Source organism: Tasmannia lanceolata, unplaced genomic scaffold (genome assembly GCF_043159265.1).
Source record: "Tasmannia lanceolata isolate RefF3 unplaced genomic scaffold, GAP_Taslan_0.1 ptg000018l, whole genome shotgun sequence".
NCBI lineage: Eukaryota > Viridiplantae > Streptophyta > Magnoliopsida > Canellales > Winteraceae > Tasmannia > Tasmannia lanceolata.
The window spans coordinates 4,350,230-4,369,826 of record NW_027518695.1 but is presented as its reverse complement, the minus strand read 5'-3'; the positions used below and the strand labels follow the sequence as shown (position 1 = coordinate 4,369,826).

Below are 19,597 nucleotides of genomic sequence, written 5' to 3'. Positions count from 1 at the left end.
CAAAATCGGGGGAACAGAATCACCTTATAAGACAGCTTCGCTGCAGGAAATCAGCGATTTTCACCACTAGGAATTCGAAATTTAGAATAAAGGATGGAGTTGGTCAGGTTCCGCGATTCTCCATGCTTTTAGTTTCTCTCATTTGCGCAGAAAAAAAATATATGCAAAGGCACTGCTAAGAATGGTTCAAGAACACAACCTTACAGGGACGGAGCCAGGAATTTGTTCGAGGGGGGCAGTGATTGGTTGTTATATAGTAGCCAATCTCCCAAAACCCATGCATATGGTGGGACCCAAAATTTGCAACTCATATTTTGGAGTTTTTATATGGTTTATGCTTGTATAATCCATTGTTTTCCCAAAAGTATTGTACAGCCCACACAATAAAATGATCGAAACTGTCCATTTGGTGGTCCACAACGTAAATAGGTTGTGCCAAAAAAAATTTGTTTGCACAGGATTATCCTAGCCTTCCAATCTATAGAGGAACTGAATATCATGGAAACATATAGATTGGAGGGTTGGGATTATGCTATGGAATGATTTTTTGGGCACAACCTATTTATGCTGTGGCCCATCAAATGGACGGTTTGGATCATCTATGGTGTGGGCCGTACAGTTCTTACTTGAAAAATGCTCAACTATAGGGACCCACACCATATAAGATATTCATATTTTGTTGGAGCCCAACATAAGTTCACTCAACAGGGGAGAGAATTCGCTTGTATGAGAGGTTCAATGGCAAATCAAGAGGGGCAAGGTTGGCAATTTTTATTTTCAGGGGGACAAGTTCTATACAGCAAGTCAGGGAATTAATTTTGTTTGCTTGTATGAGAGGTTAAATGGCAAATCAAGGGGGGCAAGAGGGGCAGTCTCTATTTTCCCGGGGGGGGGATGGGGGGGGGCGCAAATACTATACAGGGAGTCAGGGACATTGAGAAAATCTAATTTTGAGAGGGGGCAATTGTCCCCCTCGCACCCTCTTGGCTCCGTCACTGCAACCTTATGGCCTTGTTTGTCAACCATGAATTTTTTTTTCCATGGAATAATAGCTTAACCAATGGTGAGGGGGGACAGGAGAAGGAACGATGAGAGGATTGAGTAAGGACTAAGGAGTGGGTAAGAAAAGACTGAAAATGAAGAGGAAGAACTCGGCTCAAAATAGGATTTAATTTCCCCCTATTTTTTTAGCCACTTCCCATCCTCTCAGGTCTCCTTTTCCACCCTTTCGAACCTTTTCACCACTTCATAAACTAATATTCCATGGAAAAAGATTTCATTGTTGCCAAGCATGACCTAAATTGTTTTTGCCTATCCAAAATGCTAAGCATGTTCACCACCCCTTTTCTTTGAAGTTTGCTGAAACTGAAGTCCCTGGTCCATAAAAAAGCAAAAGAAAATATATCTTCCATATTAGTAGTCTTTGAATGCATAAGCTTCGTACCTCAGCCATCAACCTGGCCTATTAGCTCAGTTGGTTAGAGCGTCGTGCTAATAACGCGAAGGTCGCAGGTTCGAGACCTGCATGGGCCAATTTTTTTCAAAACTCTTTATCCATCTTCGTTGCCTATGTTTTGCTTATAATATTCACCATCGTGATAAGTTTGACTCTCCCTTTCGCCAATGTCCAACACCATGCCACAAATCCAAACCGTGTTTTACCTTTACCTGCACTTGACCATGGCCCATCATGACCTCACCCTTCTTCACCTTCCTCATCACAACCTCCTCCTTCACCGTCCCCGCTATTCACCACTTCACCCAACCCAACCAACCCTTCTCCATCAGATTCCAACTCTCCACCTATTTTTCCTAGCCCCACAACAACGGATACCTCTAGTTCACCTCTACCCACACATCCTACCATAACTCGTCGATCTTCTCGACCTCATAAACCTCCTACCTACCTCAATGATTATTATTGCTCATTCTCCCAGCCTTTACTCGGCTCCCATTCCACAGAGTCATCTTCGGCGACATGCACTGTCAGTACACCTTTTCCTTTGTCCAACTACTTGAGTTTCGATAATTTTTCTCTACCACATCGGGCTTTCCTTGCAGCCATTCAAACCATACCCAAACCTACTACCGTTACCCAGGCAGTGAAAGTCCCAGCATGGCGGGAAGCTATGGCCAAGGAAGTTCAAGTCCTTGAGGAAAATAACACTTGGACCATCACTTCTCTACCTCTCGGGCAGCAAGCTATCGGGTGTAAATGGATATATAAGGTTAAACATCGTGCTGATGGAAGTGTAGAACAATATAAAGCTACCCAAATGGAAGGCCTTGATTACCATGAGACTTTTGCACCAGTTGCAAAACTTGTTACTGTGCGATGCTTGCTGGCTGTAGCTGCCATTAAAGGATGGCATATTCAACAACTAGATGTCAATAATGGCTTTCTCCATAGAGACCTTGCTGAAGAAGTATACATGAGAATCCCTCCGGCATCGACAGGGGGAGTCTAAGGTTTGCCGATTAAACAAATCCTTATATGGCCTCGAGCAAGCCTCACGCAATTGGTTTGCCAAGTTCTCCTCCACTTTGCTTGCAATTGGTTTTCAACAATCCAGGGCTGATTACTCACTATTCACTAAACTTAATAGCAAAACCTCGATATTCATTTTAGTCTATGTCGATGATATCATCATCACAGGAAATGATGTCGATTGTATTGAAAATTTGAAACTATCAAGTGGTATCTACACAGCAAATTCCACATCAAAGACCTTGGTCGTTTGAAGTATTTCTTGGGGATCGAAGTTGCCCGCTCCTCTAAAGGTATTTACCTCACTCTGAGAAAATACACCTTAGAGATACTTGACACCATGGGACTTCTTGGAGCACGCACTAGTGATTTACCCATGGAACAACATTTAAAATTAGATAATTCGACTGGCGACTTACTCGAAGAACCTTCTTCATATCGCCGTCTTGTGGGAAAGGTAATATATTTGACGATAATGAGGCCTGATATCACATATACAGTACATATATTGAGCCAATTCATGCAACAACCAAGAAAAACTCATATGAATGCTGCCCTGAAATTGCTCAGATATCTTAAAGGCAGCCCCGGCCAAGTAATATTGTTATCTTCCTCAAGTTCTCTTCACATAACGGCCTATTGTGATTTAGATTTAGACTGAGGAAGCTGTCCTATGACCCAGAAATCCACTTCGGGTTATTGTACTTTCATTGCAATCACCAATTTCAAGGAAAACTAAGAAACAAAGCCCAGTTGCCCTCTCTTCTGTTGAAGCCGAATACCGCTCCATGGCCTTGGTCTCTTGCGAACTCCAATGGCTTAAGTACTTACTTCAAGACCTTGGTATCTCTCATAATCAACCAATGACTCTGCTTTGCGACAATCAAGCAGCTTTACATATAGCGGCGAATCCAGTCTTTCATGAAAGAACCAAGCATATCGAGCTTGATTGCCACTTTGTGCGTGACAAACTTCAACAAGGTTTACTACTACCATGCTTTGTCACTTCATCGAATCAGTTAGCAGACATATTTACCAAGGCACTGGGACGAAAATTTCAGATTTATTCTGGCCAAGTTGGGATCAAGAACTTTCATGCTCCAACTTGAGGGGAGTATTAGATAAAGTTGGGCTTCTTGATTTTCTCAACAAGATAACACTTGGCAACAAGGATAACACCTTGGAGAAGTTGGGCTCCTTGATTTTCTACATCTTCCCTTATCTCTATTTGTTAGTTTTTATTCTTATCTTATCACCTTGTAAACTAATATATACACTTGTGATGTGAGAAACCAATGTAGTGAAGAGATTGCATTTCTTTTGCAATTTGTTAATACAAAACAAATGTTTTTAGGGATTTGTTAGAGAATTTTGCGGCTGACTTTACAACCACGCTCTTGTTTTAGCAGGTTTTGTCTTGTTCATTTAATTCCTCTGAGGTGGCTGTTCTCAAATGCAAAAGTCAGCCACGAAATGCCTCTCTGCAATTTTCCCTAGCAAATCTCATGTTTTTAAGATGGAAATTGTTTAGAAAAAAAAAAAAGCTGCTTTGTGCTCCGTTCTTCCCGAAAGCAATTATCAGGCCCCACTTTTGCACCGTTTACTTCATCAGATCCGTTGAAAAAGCAATCATGAGGCCCACCACATGTCATTGGTAACATGATCAAATGATCTAAACTTTTCATCCTTCTATCCTTATATTTGATTCCGTCCAAAAAATGTTAAAACCATTTATTTATGTGGAATTTGCTAGGGACCATCGTAAAATGCATTTTGCGGCTGGGCTGTTGCTTCTGAGAGTAGCCCATATGCTCAGATTTTGTCTTTTCATTTAATTCATTTGAGGTGGCTGCTCTCACATGCAACAGGCCCGCTACGAAATGCCTTCTGCGATGGTCCCTAGCAAATCCCTCCTTTCTAGATCCGACCCTGATTATGTGGATTGCCCTCTTGATGTTCTATATATAATTGCAATCAACCACTAAGCACAAATTTTTTGGCAGGTTATCTCCATAATAAGGTCCACTAAATTATGGGTCTAGATCACATATGGAAAAATCTAAAAAAAAAAATGTAGTTTTTTTATGGTGTGATCTTCTCGATGGGGCCAACTAGAATGTATGGATCATGTTAATGTCATGGGTGTAGCCCCAATTAGGTCATAATGCGCCTCATATTAAGATTTGCACAGTATCATTCCCTTGATATAAAATATTAGGGCTGCAACAGGGTCGGGTTTTTCAAAACCCTAGCCCAACCTTGGATCCCATTATCTCGGCCCTAACCCGCCCTGACCCTGAGTCAGGGCCGGAAAACCTCAACCCATTACCCGCCCTACAGGGTATTGTGCTGGCCCTGATTGCCCATGATTGGACAAGGCCGGGCTGGCCCTAATTGACCCTAGTGCAAATACCTGTTAAGAGTGCCAAAAGTAAAGCAACCACTTATCATATGGAACAAATGATCAATAAACAGAGAAAGGGAACAAAATAAGACAATATGAATTCAACAACATGCGGGCAACGGAGACAATTAATAATAATAATATAAAGAAACATCAATCCAAGATAATAGAAAACATTAGGAAAAGAAACATGCACAGATGGTTCAATTCTATAATAGAAAACTCAGGGTCAGCCCGAGTCAAGGTACCCGAGGTATTAATCCAAAATCCGCCCGACCTGAGTCAGGGTAAAAAAAAATGAACCCTGACCCACCCTCAGGGTTAGAAAATCCAGCCCTGACCCTGTTCGGGCTCAGGGCGAATCAGGGCTGATAGGGCCAAACTTGCACGCCTATATAATATAATCGGATAAAATGCCCCAAAAATGATAATGAAATAATTCTAGTATATGAATGGTAAGGATCACTCTATTGTCCTGTGAGCGGGCCCCAATTAGGTTCCTCGGAAAGAATACTCCAGAACAGCAGTTGGACAGAAACACCCTTGAAATCAAGAAGAAACCAATTGATAGAGGGCAAGGAGAGGTGGGCATTCTAGTCATTCTAAAATTAACATCTCTTCAGGCGTTACTAATTTTCGAACGTTACGAATCCCACAAAAGAAGCACGCGTCTTGAAAACATTAGCTTCGGCTATCCGAACCTAAACTCCGAACCTGCTCAACGGCTATCTTACCTTTTCCCCCCTTTATAAATAGAAGGCAGGGAGACTGAGAGCTCTCACTTGTCTCTCTTCGACTTTCTTTCCTTCTTCTTCTCACTCTCTCTTTCTCACTTCGCTAAGAATAAAAAATCTACATCCATGGCTTCTTCAAAAAAAAATCTCTATGCTCTTATCCTCATCACTCTTCTCTTCAGCCTCTCCGAAGCTAAAGATTTCTTAGTTGGAGGCAAAACCAACGCATGGAAAATCCCATCATCTTCTTCCGAATCCCTAAATCAATGGGCTGAATCCAATCGTTTCAAAATCGGCGATTCCCTAGGTGAATTTCACCATCTGGGTTTCACTGCATTATTAAATTACAAACCTTTTTTCTCATCTATATCATTTTTTCTTCTGACATTTTCCTTTTTTTCTGTTCTTTTTCTGTTTACAGTTTGGAAATTCAATGACGAGAATGACTCGGTGCTACAAGTAACGAGAGAGGGTTATGAAAGCTGTAATGTATCGAATCCGATCGCCACTTACAAAGGAGGGAGTGCGAATATCAAACTCGAACGATCGGGACCGTTTTATTTCATTAGTGGAGAAAATGGGCATTGTGAGAAGGGTCAGAAGCTGATTGTGGTCGTGCTTTCGGATAGACGAGGAAGTGGGATTTCTCCGGCGTCTTCTCCGATGGAATTCGAAGGTCCGGCTATCGCTCCGACGAGCAGTGCCCCTGGTTCGGTGGTTACAAGGAGTGGTTTTATGGGTGGTTTTGTGGTTTTGGGATGCTTAGTAGCAATGTTTTTCTAAGAGATTGGGGGGTTGTTATTTTTTTATTAAGATTGGGATATAGGATGTAGCAGCTATATAGCAGAGTTTTTTAGGTTTTCCATTCATTCAGTTCTTTTATCTTTTTCTTTTTTTGGTTAGATCATTACTTGTGGTTCTATTTAATAGATGAATTCATTTATATTCTCCATCATCTTTGGTATCTTCTCCATTTTTGGTAGTTTCTCCTTGAGTTAATTTGATCCGAACCGCCAATCAATCCTCAAGTTCTCGAATAGTGACATCCGATAACGGATAATTTTTTAATATGACCGCCAATCAATCCTCTTTTGGATGATGCTTTTTTGTCTCGTAGAGGGTATAGCCATTAGCCAAGGCCTGTATGACAATGAATTAAACGTTGGACCTCTGAACCCTAAATCCTAAAACCATAAACTCAGCTATAAATCATGAAAAATGAATTAGGTGCATGTCCGTCCCCTTAAACAAACTCAGCTAGCCCGGTTGGTTTTGGATTTTAAGAATTGATTTTTTAGACAACTATGGATTAGGTCCGTTGTGATTTTACCCATTTTAGGTGAATTTAGGGGCATTTTTCTAAATCTAAAACTTAGATTTTAGGTGACAAACTCAGCTAGTCCAGTTGGAATTTAAGAATTGATTTTTTAGTCCAAAACTGATTATAGAGATTTACCCATTTTAGGTGAATTTAGAGGGGGCATTTTTTTTATTTTTTGAAATGGCAAATAATATTGAATGAAAAGGGGGGGGGGGAGAGAAGGAAAAACCCAAGAATACAGAAAGAAAAAAGAGCACAACGCAGAGGACACCTCAAGGAGGAAAATGATCAAACCATCTCAAAAATCCTCCCCCCCCCCCCACAACAAATCCGTCTTCTCATTTGCGGGGGACCTCCAAACATGGTTCAATTCAATATTTGATTCCGCGATTATTTCCTCCATTTCATAAAAAAGAGCCAAGAATACCTAAGGAAGAACTTCAAGGAGGAAGATGATCAAACCATCTCAAAAAATCGCTCCCCCCGCCCCCCAAACAAATCCGGGGACCTCCAAACATAGTTCAATTCAATATTTGATTCTGTGATTATCTCTTCCATTTCATCAAAAAGAGCCAAGAATCTCTAAGGAGGAACTACTACCCCACCCTTCAACCATCGGATTTTAGAGGGGGGCATTTTGATACGAAGATTTTATAATCTTGGATTTTTAAATCTAAAACTTAGATTTTAGCTTATAAAATTCAGGTCTTAACTTAAAAAATTCAAGTTTTAACATGTTTCCAGGATTTGAAAAGGGGAATGATAAATCCCTTGTTTCTATCTCTCTCCTCTTTATCTCTCTAAACCAGGGTCGATTTATCATTGCCATTTTAAAATCCTGAATTATAAGGTGAGCTATGTTAAAAGGGGGACTTGAATTATAAGTTCGTACAAAAAAGGGCTTCAACCATTTGAGCCACAGCCACTAAAGACAAATGGAGGGAGCTCAAATCCCCACAGAGGAGACCATATCCCGATAAATACAAATTTAAAAGGGTCAAATCAAGGGTTGTTTCAGTCCTCTTTTTATTTTCCTCGGAATCCCGTTTTCAAAGTGTTTTACCTCTAGAGCAGCTAGGAAATTGGGTAAAACCCCACGCATGTTGTGAGTTGTTAGTTGTAACATTAATTTGGGTAAGCATGTCATTTATGATGACAGGGCGTACAAAAATACACATCATCTCGCCCTTAGATATCTTATCCAACAACAGCTCACTTTGTTTTGCCAATCTGCTGTTGGATCAAATATCAAGGTGGTACGAGTACTTCCATCTACCATGTTTACGTGTTTGTATGTCCTTTCATCATTGTAGCCCTCACACTCCTTTAGTCCTTTCTATTAAAAATTTATAGACACAGAGATATGAATGTGGAAAATAATTTACAGAGTAAGGTTTGATTAGGAAATAAGTCCTCTTAGCTGAAAATTGACACATTGGTGTGAAATTGTTTAATTCTCTTTTTAGAAGTACCGATATATACCCTCATTTGGCATTTTTTTCTTGACTTAAAACGCGTGTAAAACAAAGTTTATGCCCATTTTTAGGTGGAAAGGTGGGATTTGCCAGGCAATTTCGCGGAAAACCATTTCACGGCCGACTTTTGCACGAGAGAACAGCTACGTAGGCTAAGTTTTCAGCAGATTTTGTCTTTTATTTATTTTTGAATGGCATTGGTTATTCATTTAATTAATCTCATGTGGCTGTTATCTTGTGCAAAAGTCAGTCGTGAAATGGCTTTACGCTAAATTGCCTAGCAAATCTGAAAAAAAAAAGATGTAAAATTTGTTTTCACATGTTTTCTGGAAAGTAATTGCGGAGTAAAAGAAGAGTCAGGTGGTCAACCAATTAGGGGTGTCCAGGGATCTACTTCGGATCAGATCTACCTATGTCTCAGTCACGATCCAATCAAATCCCTTATCGGTCGGATCGGTTTCGGAGTGTTCTTCGGATCCTACTTCCTACGTCCCGGTCACGATCCATTTCAAATCAAACCGTCCATCGGAGAGTCCTAGTATGTCCTACTTACATTGTACACAATCAAAATGTTAAAAAGAAGTTAGAATGCTGAGTTGACTGAGTAAACCATTGTTAATCATAAGATATGTAATATCTCCCAAACAAGGTTTTAAATTTCGGTTTTGGAATGTGTTTCGGAGCTCACCGAAGCTGAAATTTCAAATTTTCAGACTAAATTTATTGAAATCATATAAAGTAAAAAATTTCTTGTACCAAATTTCAATGAATTCGGAGATTTCGGCTGAAATTTCGGGATAATGTTAAATAATAAATCAAATCCAGATTTTTTCGCGATATTCTTTAAATTTCATCCTACATTTCGTGGAAAACAAAATTTCGATCGAAATTTCGAATAAATTTCGGTCTAAATTTTGTAACGTTTCGACTTTACTCAATTTCGATTTCGGTCTCGACCAAAACGGACCGAAATTTCGGATTTCGGTCGAAATTTAAAACCTTGCTCCCATATGACTTAGAGCCCTAGTACTCGCACAATGATGGAAATCCATGAACAAAGTTGTTCACCAAATGAAATCCAAACAGGTCTTTTGAATACACACATGAATAAAAATGTGATTCTTTTCTGTCTGACTAAAACTTGAAGATTACAAATAAAGAAAGCTAAAAATGTGATCCAAACAGGTCGTTTCTTTCTAGTTATTGTAGATGGAGCAGATACAAGACAAGATTGACTATCGACAGAATGGAGTGGCCTAGTGGATTAGGGTATGGGTGAGGGACTAGCGATGCTGTGAATCGGTTGGCGGAAGTAATGTATCGATTGACGAAAATGGAGGAAAAGGAAAGTAAATCATGAAATTGCAAAAAATATGAAATTTATTAGCTTTTACAGAATTAACCTGCATATTCCATATGTTATTACATACTTTATAAGGGTATTTTTGTAAAAATATTTCAGATCGTGACTATCCATTGGATTTTCTTTGCATGTCCTGGATCGATCCTAAAAATTGTCGGATCCTATGATGATAATCCAAAACACATCCATGGATCTTTATAGTATGCCCATGTCTCGTCCATTAAAGTTCGGATTCAGAGTATCTGTCGGACCTGTCTGGTTCCATTGACACCAGACAACCAATGTACGGGGCAGCATTATGAAATGGAGATGCACTGCAATACTGCATTAACATCACATGGGCTTCACGTGTATTTTCTTTCGGCCAGAAAGAATTCCAATCCTTCAATCTTCGCGGGACCCACTTCTCTCCGGATACATGCAATTCCTGTCCCACTTACAGATACAGTCCACATGCCACGGCACATGCCTGACATATGGAAAGTGCCTTATAAAATTATTAAAATGCCATGCGGTTAAAAGTTAAAATCATATGAAAAGTTGTTGTGATGGACGAACAATTCAAAAAGAAAAATAAAGAGAGCCGTTGTGATGGAGACTGAAGCCACCATTGAAGGATACCTGTTGCAAAGATGAATGTCCTAACCAAAAGTGAACTATCTCGAGTCATCGACAATGTTAGCTGCTGGACTTACAAGTGCTCTTTTTTTCAAATAACTAGAGTGGTAGTGAATTCAGAATTCTCTCTAGTTACTTTACACCCACATGGGACATGGGTGTAAGAAGGACCATTGATCCAGTGGGCCATCACAATTAAAGAGGAAGGGACCCATGCCGAATAAAATCCCACATCTGTGTAAGTTTAGCCTCCAAAAATTGAAGTGGTTAATATCGTCCTAACAGAGTGGGGCACATTGATGCTCAACGGTGACCGTTAGATGGACTCAAGGGTCCCAATTGAACCCAAAAAGGTTTTCATTAATTTCTAACAGAATTTATCAGTAGTTGTAAGTGAAAGAATCGGGAGCAAATGAATCGAAGGGCAATTAAAGTAGAGAGAAGAAAAAATACAGAGATCAGATTCCGGCTTCTTTTTTCAAACCTCCGGGACCCAAAAGTGATATTTCCAGAGTGCAGTTATCAATTCAGAAACCTGAGAATCTGCATTGGAATAAAAGGTTTACCAAGCTCCAAGACAATGCAGACTGTTAATAGTCTCTCTTCCAGCTGTATGGCCATATAAGACAGTGCAGGTTAATTCCAGCTCAGAGAGAGAGAGAGAGATGAAAAGTGATAAAAGCCTTACAGCTTCATTCCATAAAAAATTTTAATCAATACAAATACATGCATGTGTTGGTGTCGAAACCAACCACCTAACACCAAATTAATCCAAATAGAAACACCAAAACGTCAATCCAGGAAAAAGCAGCACAAGAAAGAAAAACCCTAAACCCTACAAACCCTAACCAGCGAAACACGATCCTCTCTCTCAGATCCCGCCCGATCCAAACCAGATCCACATAACAGAAACCATCAGAGCCAAGAAAACACCCTTCCATACCTCCGAACCCTGCCGGAAAAGTGTTTCGGCGCCGGACTTTTGGTTCTGGGACTTGGATGCTGCCGGCGGGGACGGGAGTGGGTGGACGAGGACGGAAACCTTCATGCCACCATAGCAAAAGTTAGGGCAGATAAAATAATACCTCTTGGCCTTGTTAAGTTCAATAAAATCCTTGCCGGAGCTCCAGTTCCCGACCGCTCCAAACGTCGTGCAGTTGAGATAGTCCGTCTCGTTCACTTGATAGACGTTGTAGGTGTTTCTCTGGTACCTGAAGGCTGATCAACAAGAAAACGAAATGTAGGTTAGATTTCGAGTTTTTTTTTTTTTAGGGTTTAGGGTTTTGGGGAGTTATTATTACAGATAAGGTCTAGGACGTAGAAAGTGTGGTTGTTGGCCCAGAGAGTATAGTTGAGGCCGGGATTCCATCCGTGGTTATCGCCGACGATGTGATCGGTGGCGCCGGCGGTGGTGAATATGAGGAAGAGAATGATAAGGGATGAACGGAGGGGCAGACCGGAGTCTGACATTTTCGCCGGAATTTTCTTGGATAACACGCTCTTTCCCCCCCTTACTGCACTGCTCTGAAAAGAAATTTGAGCGATAGAGCAGAGGGGGTGTGTTTGATTGATATAGTGTGAATTACGAAATGACAAAAATATCCTTAGTGGCATGAGTTAGTTCATAAGAAAAGCGTAGTGTTTTTAATGAAAAACATGGGTTTTTTTTTTTTTACTAAAGAAGTCTTTTTTATTTGCAAAAACAGCCTTTTAGTTTGACAATTCACAAATAGAGTCATCACATTTGAGGGAATTTTGCACTTCTGGTCATGCCTCAATTCGCTACAGACATTTTATACCTGTCATTATGGTGGCAAATTTAATTTAATTTTTTTTTTTTTCATAGGCCACCCTATGCCGAATGGTTAGCCCTAACACGTACCCCGAGTGTGGGTGGACTTATGTCTGCTGGTTCCCATGGGTGGGACCAGGGGCTATGCCAGAAATTTTGCACATGGGGGGCAAAAATTATAATGATTTTTTTGGTCGAGGGTACCGGAAGGGAATCCATGGGACCACACACCAAATTAAGCCTCTGCAATCATCTACAATAAAGACCGACTCCCTTTCATTTCAATTACTTCCATGGTGTCGTTCCCTTGAACTTTCTTAGGTGTCTTGGTCCTATGTGAAAAGGACTATCTCATCCATAAGAACCGGCTTACAAAAATTCAGTGGTTTAACTTTTCTTGAATTAAAGATAATTGGCGATTAATGGATCTAGGGGCCAGGATCATCCAATCAATGTGGGTGCAACGGGAATGGGCCATACTCGTGAGCCGATTAGATCAATGGATCCAATCCCATACCACACATGGTGAGGGGCCAGAAGCTATATGTTAGTTTGGATGTTGGTGGGTCCCGTAAAGATAATCCCAATCTTCTCTCTCAGTCGAAGATGTAGTTAAAGCTTATCCCAATCAATCTCTCACTGCATTGCAACTAAAGAATTGCCTTAACAGGGTTAAAGCTAACTTATTAAAGACGAAAACCATCTAATTATGGATTCTTTATTGGAACGAAAAAATAGTATATAGATAACTGATAAAAGTGGGAAAGCGACAAATTAGGGATTTTTCTTTAACTCTAGTTAAAGAGACGGATTTTATTGCAAAAAAAAATGATAGCTTGGCGAATTTGTAACCAATCATATCCACAGTACATTCAAGCGGCTAATTAGCCACTTGATGCTAGCATTCCTATAAAAAATAAAGGTATTTTTTTTCCCCAAAAATTAAGGGGGGCAATTGTCCCCCTTCCCTTTCATGTGCCATCGCCCCTGGGTGGGACCAAAGAATGCCCGTAACATGCCCCCTTGTTAACTGAATATGGCCTACAAGACTGTTGATCTTGTAGGCCATCACCAAGCAACCCCACATGGTCTTTCTCCCATACATGAGATAAAGACTACCAAAATGAAAAAATGTTTCCCTTTTCTATGGAGTCTACTTACTTGCAGTTGAGACTGAGAAAAATAAATGATAGAAAGGGTGGGGCAAGGCAACTGTGCGTGACACTCTTCAACCGTGTCGGCGAAGGACAGTTGAACAAGCTACTCAAGAATGTTGTCGGATTGAATGAACCAATAACTCAAATGCGAGCCATTCTAATAATGGTTTCCAAGCAAGCCCTTAGTAGTCTTCTTACCTTTTCTCCACTTATGGCTAGATAATCTCTATATGAAATATGAGAAAACATTTCCTATACACTAGCTTAAAATACAGTGGGGGCCCATATTGTTTGGGTGATCCAAACCATTCATTTGAATGGCCCTCACATAGATAGGGTGTCTACAAAAAATCAGATCTATTGGATCATTCCAACCATTCAAACTATGGAGGCAAAAAATGGACTAATTTGTGAAGGTTTATACACGTCCATTTTACCTCCACAAATCGTAGGGTTGGGATGATCCTATGAATCTGATTTTTTGTGGACACCCTATCTCTGTGAGGACCATTCAAATGAATGGTTTGGATCACCCAAACAATGTGGCCCCCCACTGTATTTTAAGCTAGTGTGTAGGTAAGTTACCTACACAAGTGTGTAGGAAATGTTTTCTCATGAAATATACTAATTTTGCTCAACCACCACTAAATAGATAAACTAAAATCTTTCTAAGCACCAAGAAATAGATAGAATAACATTTGAAGACAAGCAATGACTTTAACAAAGTGCACATATTCATATCCCAATAGAGACTTGACATCGCACATTGGTGGGTCCACTTCTAATTATCATTACCCTTTATTCATAATGCAGACATGTTGCTTGACAGACACAGTTTGTGCAAAGCATACGTGGAAACGGTGAAAGCAGTCAATAGCTTTAACCTTGTACGTATGTTGGGCCCTGCCCATTCCCATGTGTTTGGATTTTTTATCAGAATTGGCATCCTATGGCGATTCCTATTCCAATTCCCCTAGAAACATAATTGAAGAAAATTTAAAAAGAGAAATTTTATCAGCACTACCATAGTTTGATGATAGCACTCCTCACTTTATTATAATGTAAGGTATGGCCCTCACCATAGGATGATCCAAACCGTCAATCAGATGGGGTCACGTCTAATATTTTTGGGGCACAACCTGTTTAGGCTGTGTCCCATCTAATGGAAATTTTGGATCATCCTATGGTGGAAGCCCTACCTTACTTCTTAATAAAGTGAGGAGTGCGGTCATCAAAATATGGCAGTGACGATAACATTTCACTAAAAGTTTAGTACAAAAATTTCCAATAAAATTTTGGAAGTGATATATCCGCTCCCTTTTTGTTTTTACTTGGGACAGCCGGCTCTGTGCATCTATGACTGCAGAGAGGCTGATGTGCTTCACGTGGGAAGGATTTCAACGAGCCACGTAGCTGTCCCATGTAAAGAAAAAGGGGCGAATTTATCATTTTGCTAAAATTTCATTCTGATTGAGGCTGAATCAGACTAGCACTTTTTCTTGGTAGGTAAGCTGGGATTGAACTTCCCACTTCCATATGGGAGAACAAAGCATTTGAAGAGTGAGCTAGAGGCTTAATCCCCATAATAGCAGCTCGTGAGGTGGGAAACAAATTCCTGCATTTCCCCCCTTTAATTCCGTTTCGCTGTCATTTTTTTTTTTTAGCCTGGAATTTTGCACTGAGGTCCCGGGACGGACCTGATGATTTTATTAGAAAAATCCAAAGAACAAGGCCCAAACATGCTTACAAAACAATGAGGGCATGGACATGTACGTCTAAAGATTACTTAAAAGCAAGAAACATGATCAACCCTTAAGACGGAGACTAGGGATCCCCACATTATCGCATCTCATTGCTCCTTTTGCCTCTTTAGGAAGAAGAATTGTCGATTGGTCTGACTTTGGCATGCTTCATTGGCCAAAGCATCTGCAACTTGATTGCCCTTTCGATATTCATGAGAAATAGTTGGGTTAAGCTCTTGCATAAGGCAGGAAATTTCTGACCAATAGTATCGAATGACCCAAGGAATTTGAGCTTTATTTAGGACCATGTCTACTAGCACTTTGATATCAGATTCAATCTGCAGTAGTTTTATATCCAAAGACTTAGCAAGTCTTAATCCATCTAGAAGGGCCCTATATTCTGCTTGCATATTGGATCCTTCACCATAAAAATATGAGAATGCCAAACACATTTTTGCTTTATCATTTCTAATAATCCCACTCCGCACGACTTTTCTGGATTACCTTAGATGCTCCATCAACATTTAGCTTGAACCTTTCCATTTTTGGTCTCCTCCACTGAATAAGACTGATTTTATTACCTTTGTGATATTGGGGAGTAATGTCCAACCATTTTAGAACTTCACATTCAAACCTGTTATTGGGATGTAATGTAAATTTCTTACATATGCTTGTGATCCATTCTTTGACTTTCCAAATAATGTAATTAGCACTCTTAGCTTTTCCTTCTCATCTCCTTACGCATCTTCTTTCCATAACTCCCACATGATGAACATAGGAATGCTTCTCACAATGACTCCCATGTTCTTGTATCTCTTTTGTTTAGCCATGCGAAACCATATCATGGCTCTATAAAGTGTGTATGGCAAATATCACAATCAATCTGAAATATTAGTCTGAAATATTACTGCAAAAGCCTTCCATACTTCAATTGCCATGGCATCACATACAAACAAGTGATTTATGTCTTCTTCTTTCGGTTGCTTGCACCAATTGCATATGGATGCGAAAGGGATATGAGCACTTTTAACTCACACTTATTTCTTCCTTGATTGTTCCGCTGTCATTTCCACCCTATGATTCCATTCATTTTTTAAACTGAATGCCGGAATCAGCTGGAATCAGAATAGGATGTCGATTCCAGTGCCTGATTCCATCGATTCAAACACAAAGGTAGTTGAGATTCCTCCCACAGTTACTTAACATGGGTTCTCTCATGATTTAGGTGTTGCTTGACGATCATTTCACGGAAAGTTGGCCTACTGAATATGAAATTGCAACTTGGGCCGGCTCAGGTTGAGAATTTGCTTTAAAAAATTGAATTAGAGTTGACTGGAACCAGACACTGTAACAGCTTAATCCGAATTCCCAAAAGAGAAAGTGACCTAATCCCACCCCCATTGCCAAGCGATGGACTGTATAACTTTGAAGTATGTCATACATTTGATTGTTGAAGATGATAAAAGGCCAAAATGTTAAAGCATTTTAAGATCCTATGTTGAGATATATAGCTCAATGCTTTCAGCTTTAGGGCTTTACATTAGACAATTTAACAGTTCAATGAGAGAGATTGATAACAATTGCTCCTAAACTGAACAGCTTCAAAGAATGAAGGGTTTGTGTGAAATTAAATCAACGACATAAATGAGCAGCTAGTGAATGGTAAGGTAAATGAATAGCAAAGGACTGAATTTATTTGAATGGTAAGGTAGTAGTGGGCTTCAGTACCTGAAGCTTTAAACAAAGGACTGAATTTATTTGCAATGTAAAACCAGTTCTTGACAGAAAAAGGGCACCCCAAAAGCTCAATAGCATTCAATATTCACATCTGAGTAGTGACAAATACAACAACATATAATGTTACATCAAGAGCTGCATCACATTCCTCTCACAACACAAAGCTCCATACATTTTATATATTATACTCAACAGAAACCTGCAAGGATGAGAAAAACAGAAGGAAGATCATGGACTCACTCTGAATCTTTGTTGGGTCTTCTCCTTGACCTACTGAAGAGTTTGGAAGGTGGAGAGGGTGAGAATTCGAATGGGAGGGATGGAAGATCCATCTCCCCTTTCAGAATCTTGACAATCTCGCCAATGTCCGGCCTCAATTCTGGCATTTTCTGCAAGCATTTGAGAGCCAAATTGATACATAAACTTGCTTGATCCTTGTTAAATGCATCTTTCAATCTCTCATCAACAAGCTCCAAGACATTGCCTGCCATAGCCAACTGCCTACACCAGCTTATCAAATTCGCTTTCTCAAGCTTCATAGGCGATGCCAAAACATGCAAAGGCCTTCTACCAGACACAACCACTAGTATCAGAACCCCCAAACTGTAAATATCGGCCTTCTCCATTAAATACCCACATCCACCATATTCAGGAGCAACATAGCAGATTGTTCCTCTCACGCTCGTCGCACTACTGAGCTCCCTGCTGAACAAATCCCCACTCCACATCTCGCTACTTGCAGAACGGCTCTTCTTCTTATTCTTCCACCCCTCTCTAAAGCTGATATCCACATTCAGATCATGATCAGTATGACCCTTCACTTGCCCGCGGCTACTAGCTTTTCTAAGCTGAAACCTTCTACCGAGATCGAAATGCATGATTTTGAAACTCTTCTTACACTTCCTCTTGAGCTTCCTTAGATTTTTGCTCTTCTTGCTAATCTCAGCAAAATACTCCTCTTTCCACCACTCTTTCATCACCCTACGCTTCAGTTTACAACCATTACTAGCCTTCGATTCTTTCTTTTCGCAACCATTCTTGTGACCTTCAAAACTCAAATCTCCAAATTGGGCTCTATCCATAGCTTCTGATTTCACTCCCTGATTCGAGATATCCAAATCTGTTTTCTTGGCATCACTCTTCTCCTCGTCATCCCAATCAAGGTTCCTTGATGTGCAAATCTGGCTCCCAATCCATTCCATAACATAATCTTTGCTACACAATTCGCCGCTCCCATCCTGTCTCCACCACCAATCCTTCCCCCATTGCTTTGAATTCGTCGCTCCATCATCAACAGATGGGGACAAAGCATTCACATTCAACTCTCTACTGTGATAAATACTACAAGGTTCATCATCACCAGGCACAAACTTGCTCCAATCTTCCCCACCAAGATCCGTTGTTCCCATTGTCATTAATACCTCCTTTCCCTTTGAATTATTGTGCTTAAATCCACCCTCACTACCAGAATAGCCATTCGAATTCGAGGCATAGAGATTCAAGTTATTTACAGTATGATCTACTCTACAATTCTTAGAAGAAGAAACTTGCAAAGCAAGAGCAAAATCTACCTCACTACTCTCTGCTTGATTCACAGAGAGATCTTGGCTTTTCCATAGATTTCCAGAAAGATCTTGGCTTTTACAGAGATTCCCAGAAAGATCTTGGCTTTTCCAGAGTTCTTGACTCCGACCCAAATCTTGACTGAACAATTCAATCCTCAAATCGCCCTCCGTCTTAACTCTCGAAAGCCCGAAATCCGAAATCTTTGCTCTGTAGTCCGAACCCAACAACACATTGCTGGGTTTTATGTCACCATGAATAACAGGTGGATCACATTCCAAATGCAGAAACTCAATACCTCGAGCTACATCGAGAATTATCTCAAACCGTCGATCCCAATCTAAATCAACCAACGCCGTTGATCTCTCTCCAAATAATACCTCCTGCAAGCTCCGATTCGGCATATACTCATAAACTAGAAATCTCCTTTTCTTCTCCACACAAAACCCTAACAGCGGAACAATGAACGGCGATCTAAGCCCGCCGAGGATCTGCAACTCGTTCTGAAATTCCTTATCTGCTTGTAATGACGACGAATCGAGCTTTTTGATTGCGACGGATTTTCCGTCACGAAGGATTCCCCGGAATACGGTGCCGGAGCCTCCTTTTCCGATGGAATTACCGGAATCGAAGGCATTTGTGGCTGATTTTAATTCCTTGTATGAGAATCTCTGTAATAAGAGAGGAGTGGTCGAATCGAAAGGGCTGGTTTTGGATCGATTGATGAGGGAAAACCAGATGTAGATGAGGAGGATTATGAGGGCGATGAGGATTAGGGCGGAGATGGAGATGGTGAGAGAGAGGAAGAGAATCCTGGAGGTGGGATTGGAGTTATGGTTTGGCGGGAATGGCCTGGAAGGCATTGGAGGGAATCTAGGGTTAGGGTTTCTGTTAGAGTAGTAGGATTTGAGAGAAGGATAAGATAAGGAAGAGAGAGAGATGAGGAGAAAGAGAAAAGGTGGTGGATTTTATTTGAAGGAAAGGGAGGAGAAAGTGCGGGGAAAAAAGGAGTGGATTACAGTTGGAAAATCAAGCTGAAAATATTCTAATCTAATCAAATTGGGATTTATCTAAACGTAATGAAAAAGGCTAAGTTGTTTGAAATAGGGTCCGAGAGAAAAGAGTGTGCTTTTGACAAAAGCAAACCTGCAGGGCGAGGGAGAGAGAGAGAGCATTGCTGTAGGATATGATTCGTGCGTGTTG

General features: G+C 40.4%; 2 protein-coding genes, 1 non-coding gene and 1 pseudogene across 3 annotated transcripts; 2 read left to right on the top strand and 2 right to left on the bottom strand.

The window, feature by feature from the left end:
- Positions 1-1,459: 1,459 nt before the first annotated feature.
- On the top strand, positions 1,460-1,533 carry TRNAI-AAU (transfer RNA isoleucine (anticodon AAU)). The gene has a single exon. It is a non-coding gene; the product is annotated as a tRNA-Ile (tRNA).
- A 4,131-nt stretch (positions 1,534-5,664) lies between these two features.
- LOC143851314 (early nodulin-like protein 14) lies at positions 5,665-6,541 on the top strand. The gene is made up of 2 exons (XM_077360698.1): positions 5,665-5,933; positions 6,048-6,541. The coding sequence occupies exons 1-2, from the start codon at positions 5,753-5,755 to the stop codon at positions 6,407-6,409; spliced, it is 543 nt and encodes a 180-aa protein (XP_077216813.1). The 5' UTR covers positions 5,665-5,752; the 3' UTR covers positions 6,410-6,541.
- A 4,384-nt stretch (positions 6,542-10,925) lies between these two features.
- On the bottom strand, positions 10,926-11,873 carry LOC143849515 (mavicyanin-like). Its single transcript, XM_077358574.1, has 3 exons — positions 11,705-11,873; positions 11,347-11,621; positions 10,926-11,012 (listed from the first exon to the last, which is right to left on the bottom strand). Exons 1-3 carry the CDS (start codon positions 11,871-11,873, stop codon positions 10,926-10,928), a joined length of 531 nt encoding a protein of 176 aa, XP_077214689.1.
- Positions 11,874-16,885: 5,012 nt separating this feature from the next.
- Positions 16,886-19,543, bottom strand: LOC143851369 (putative receptor-like protein kinase At1g80870 pseudogene; annotated as a pseudogene).
- Between the last annotated feature and the right edge of the window lie 54 nt (positions 19,544-19,597).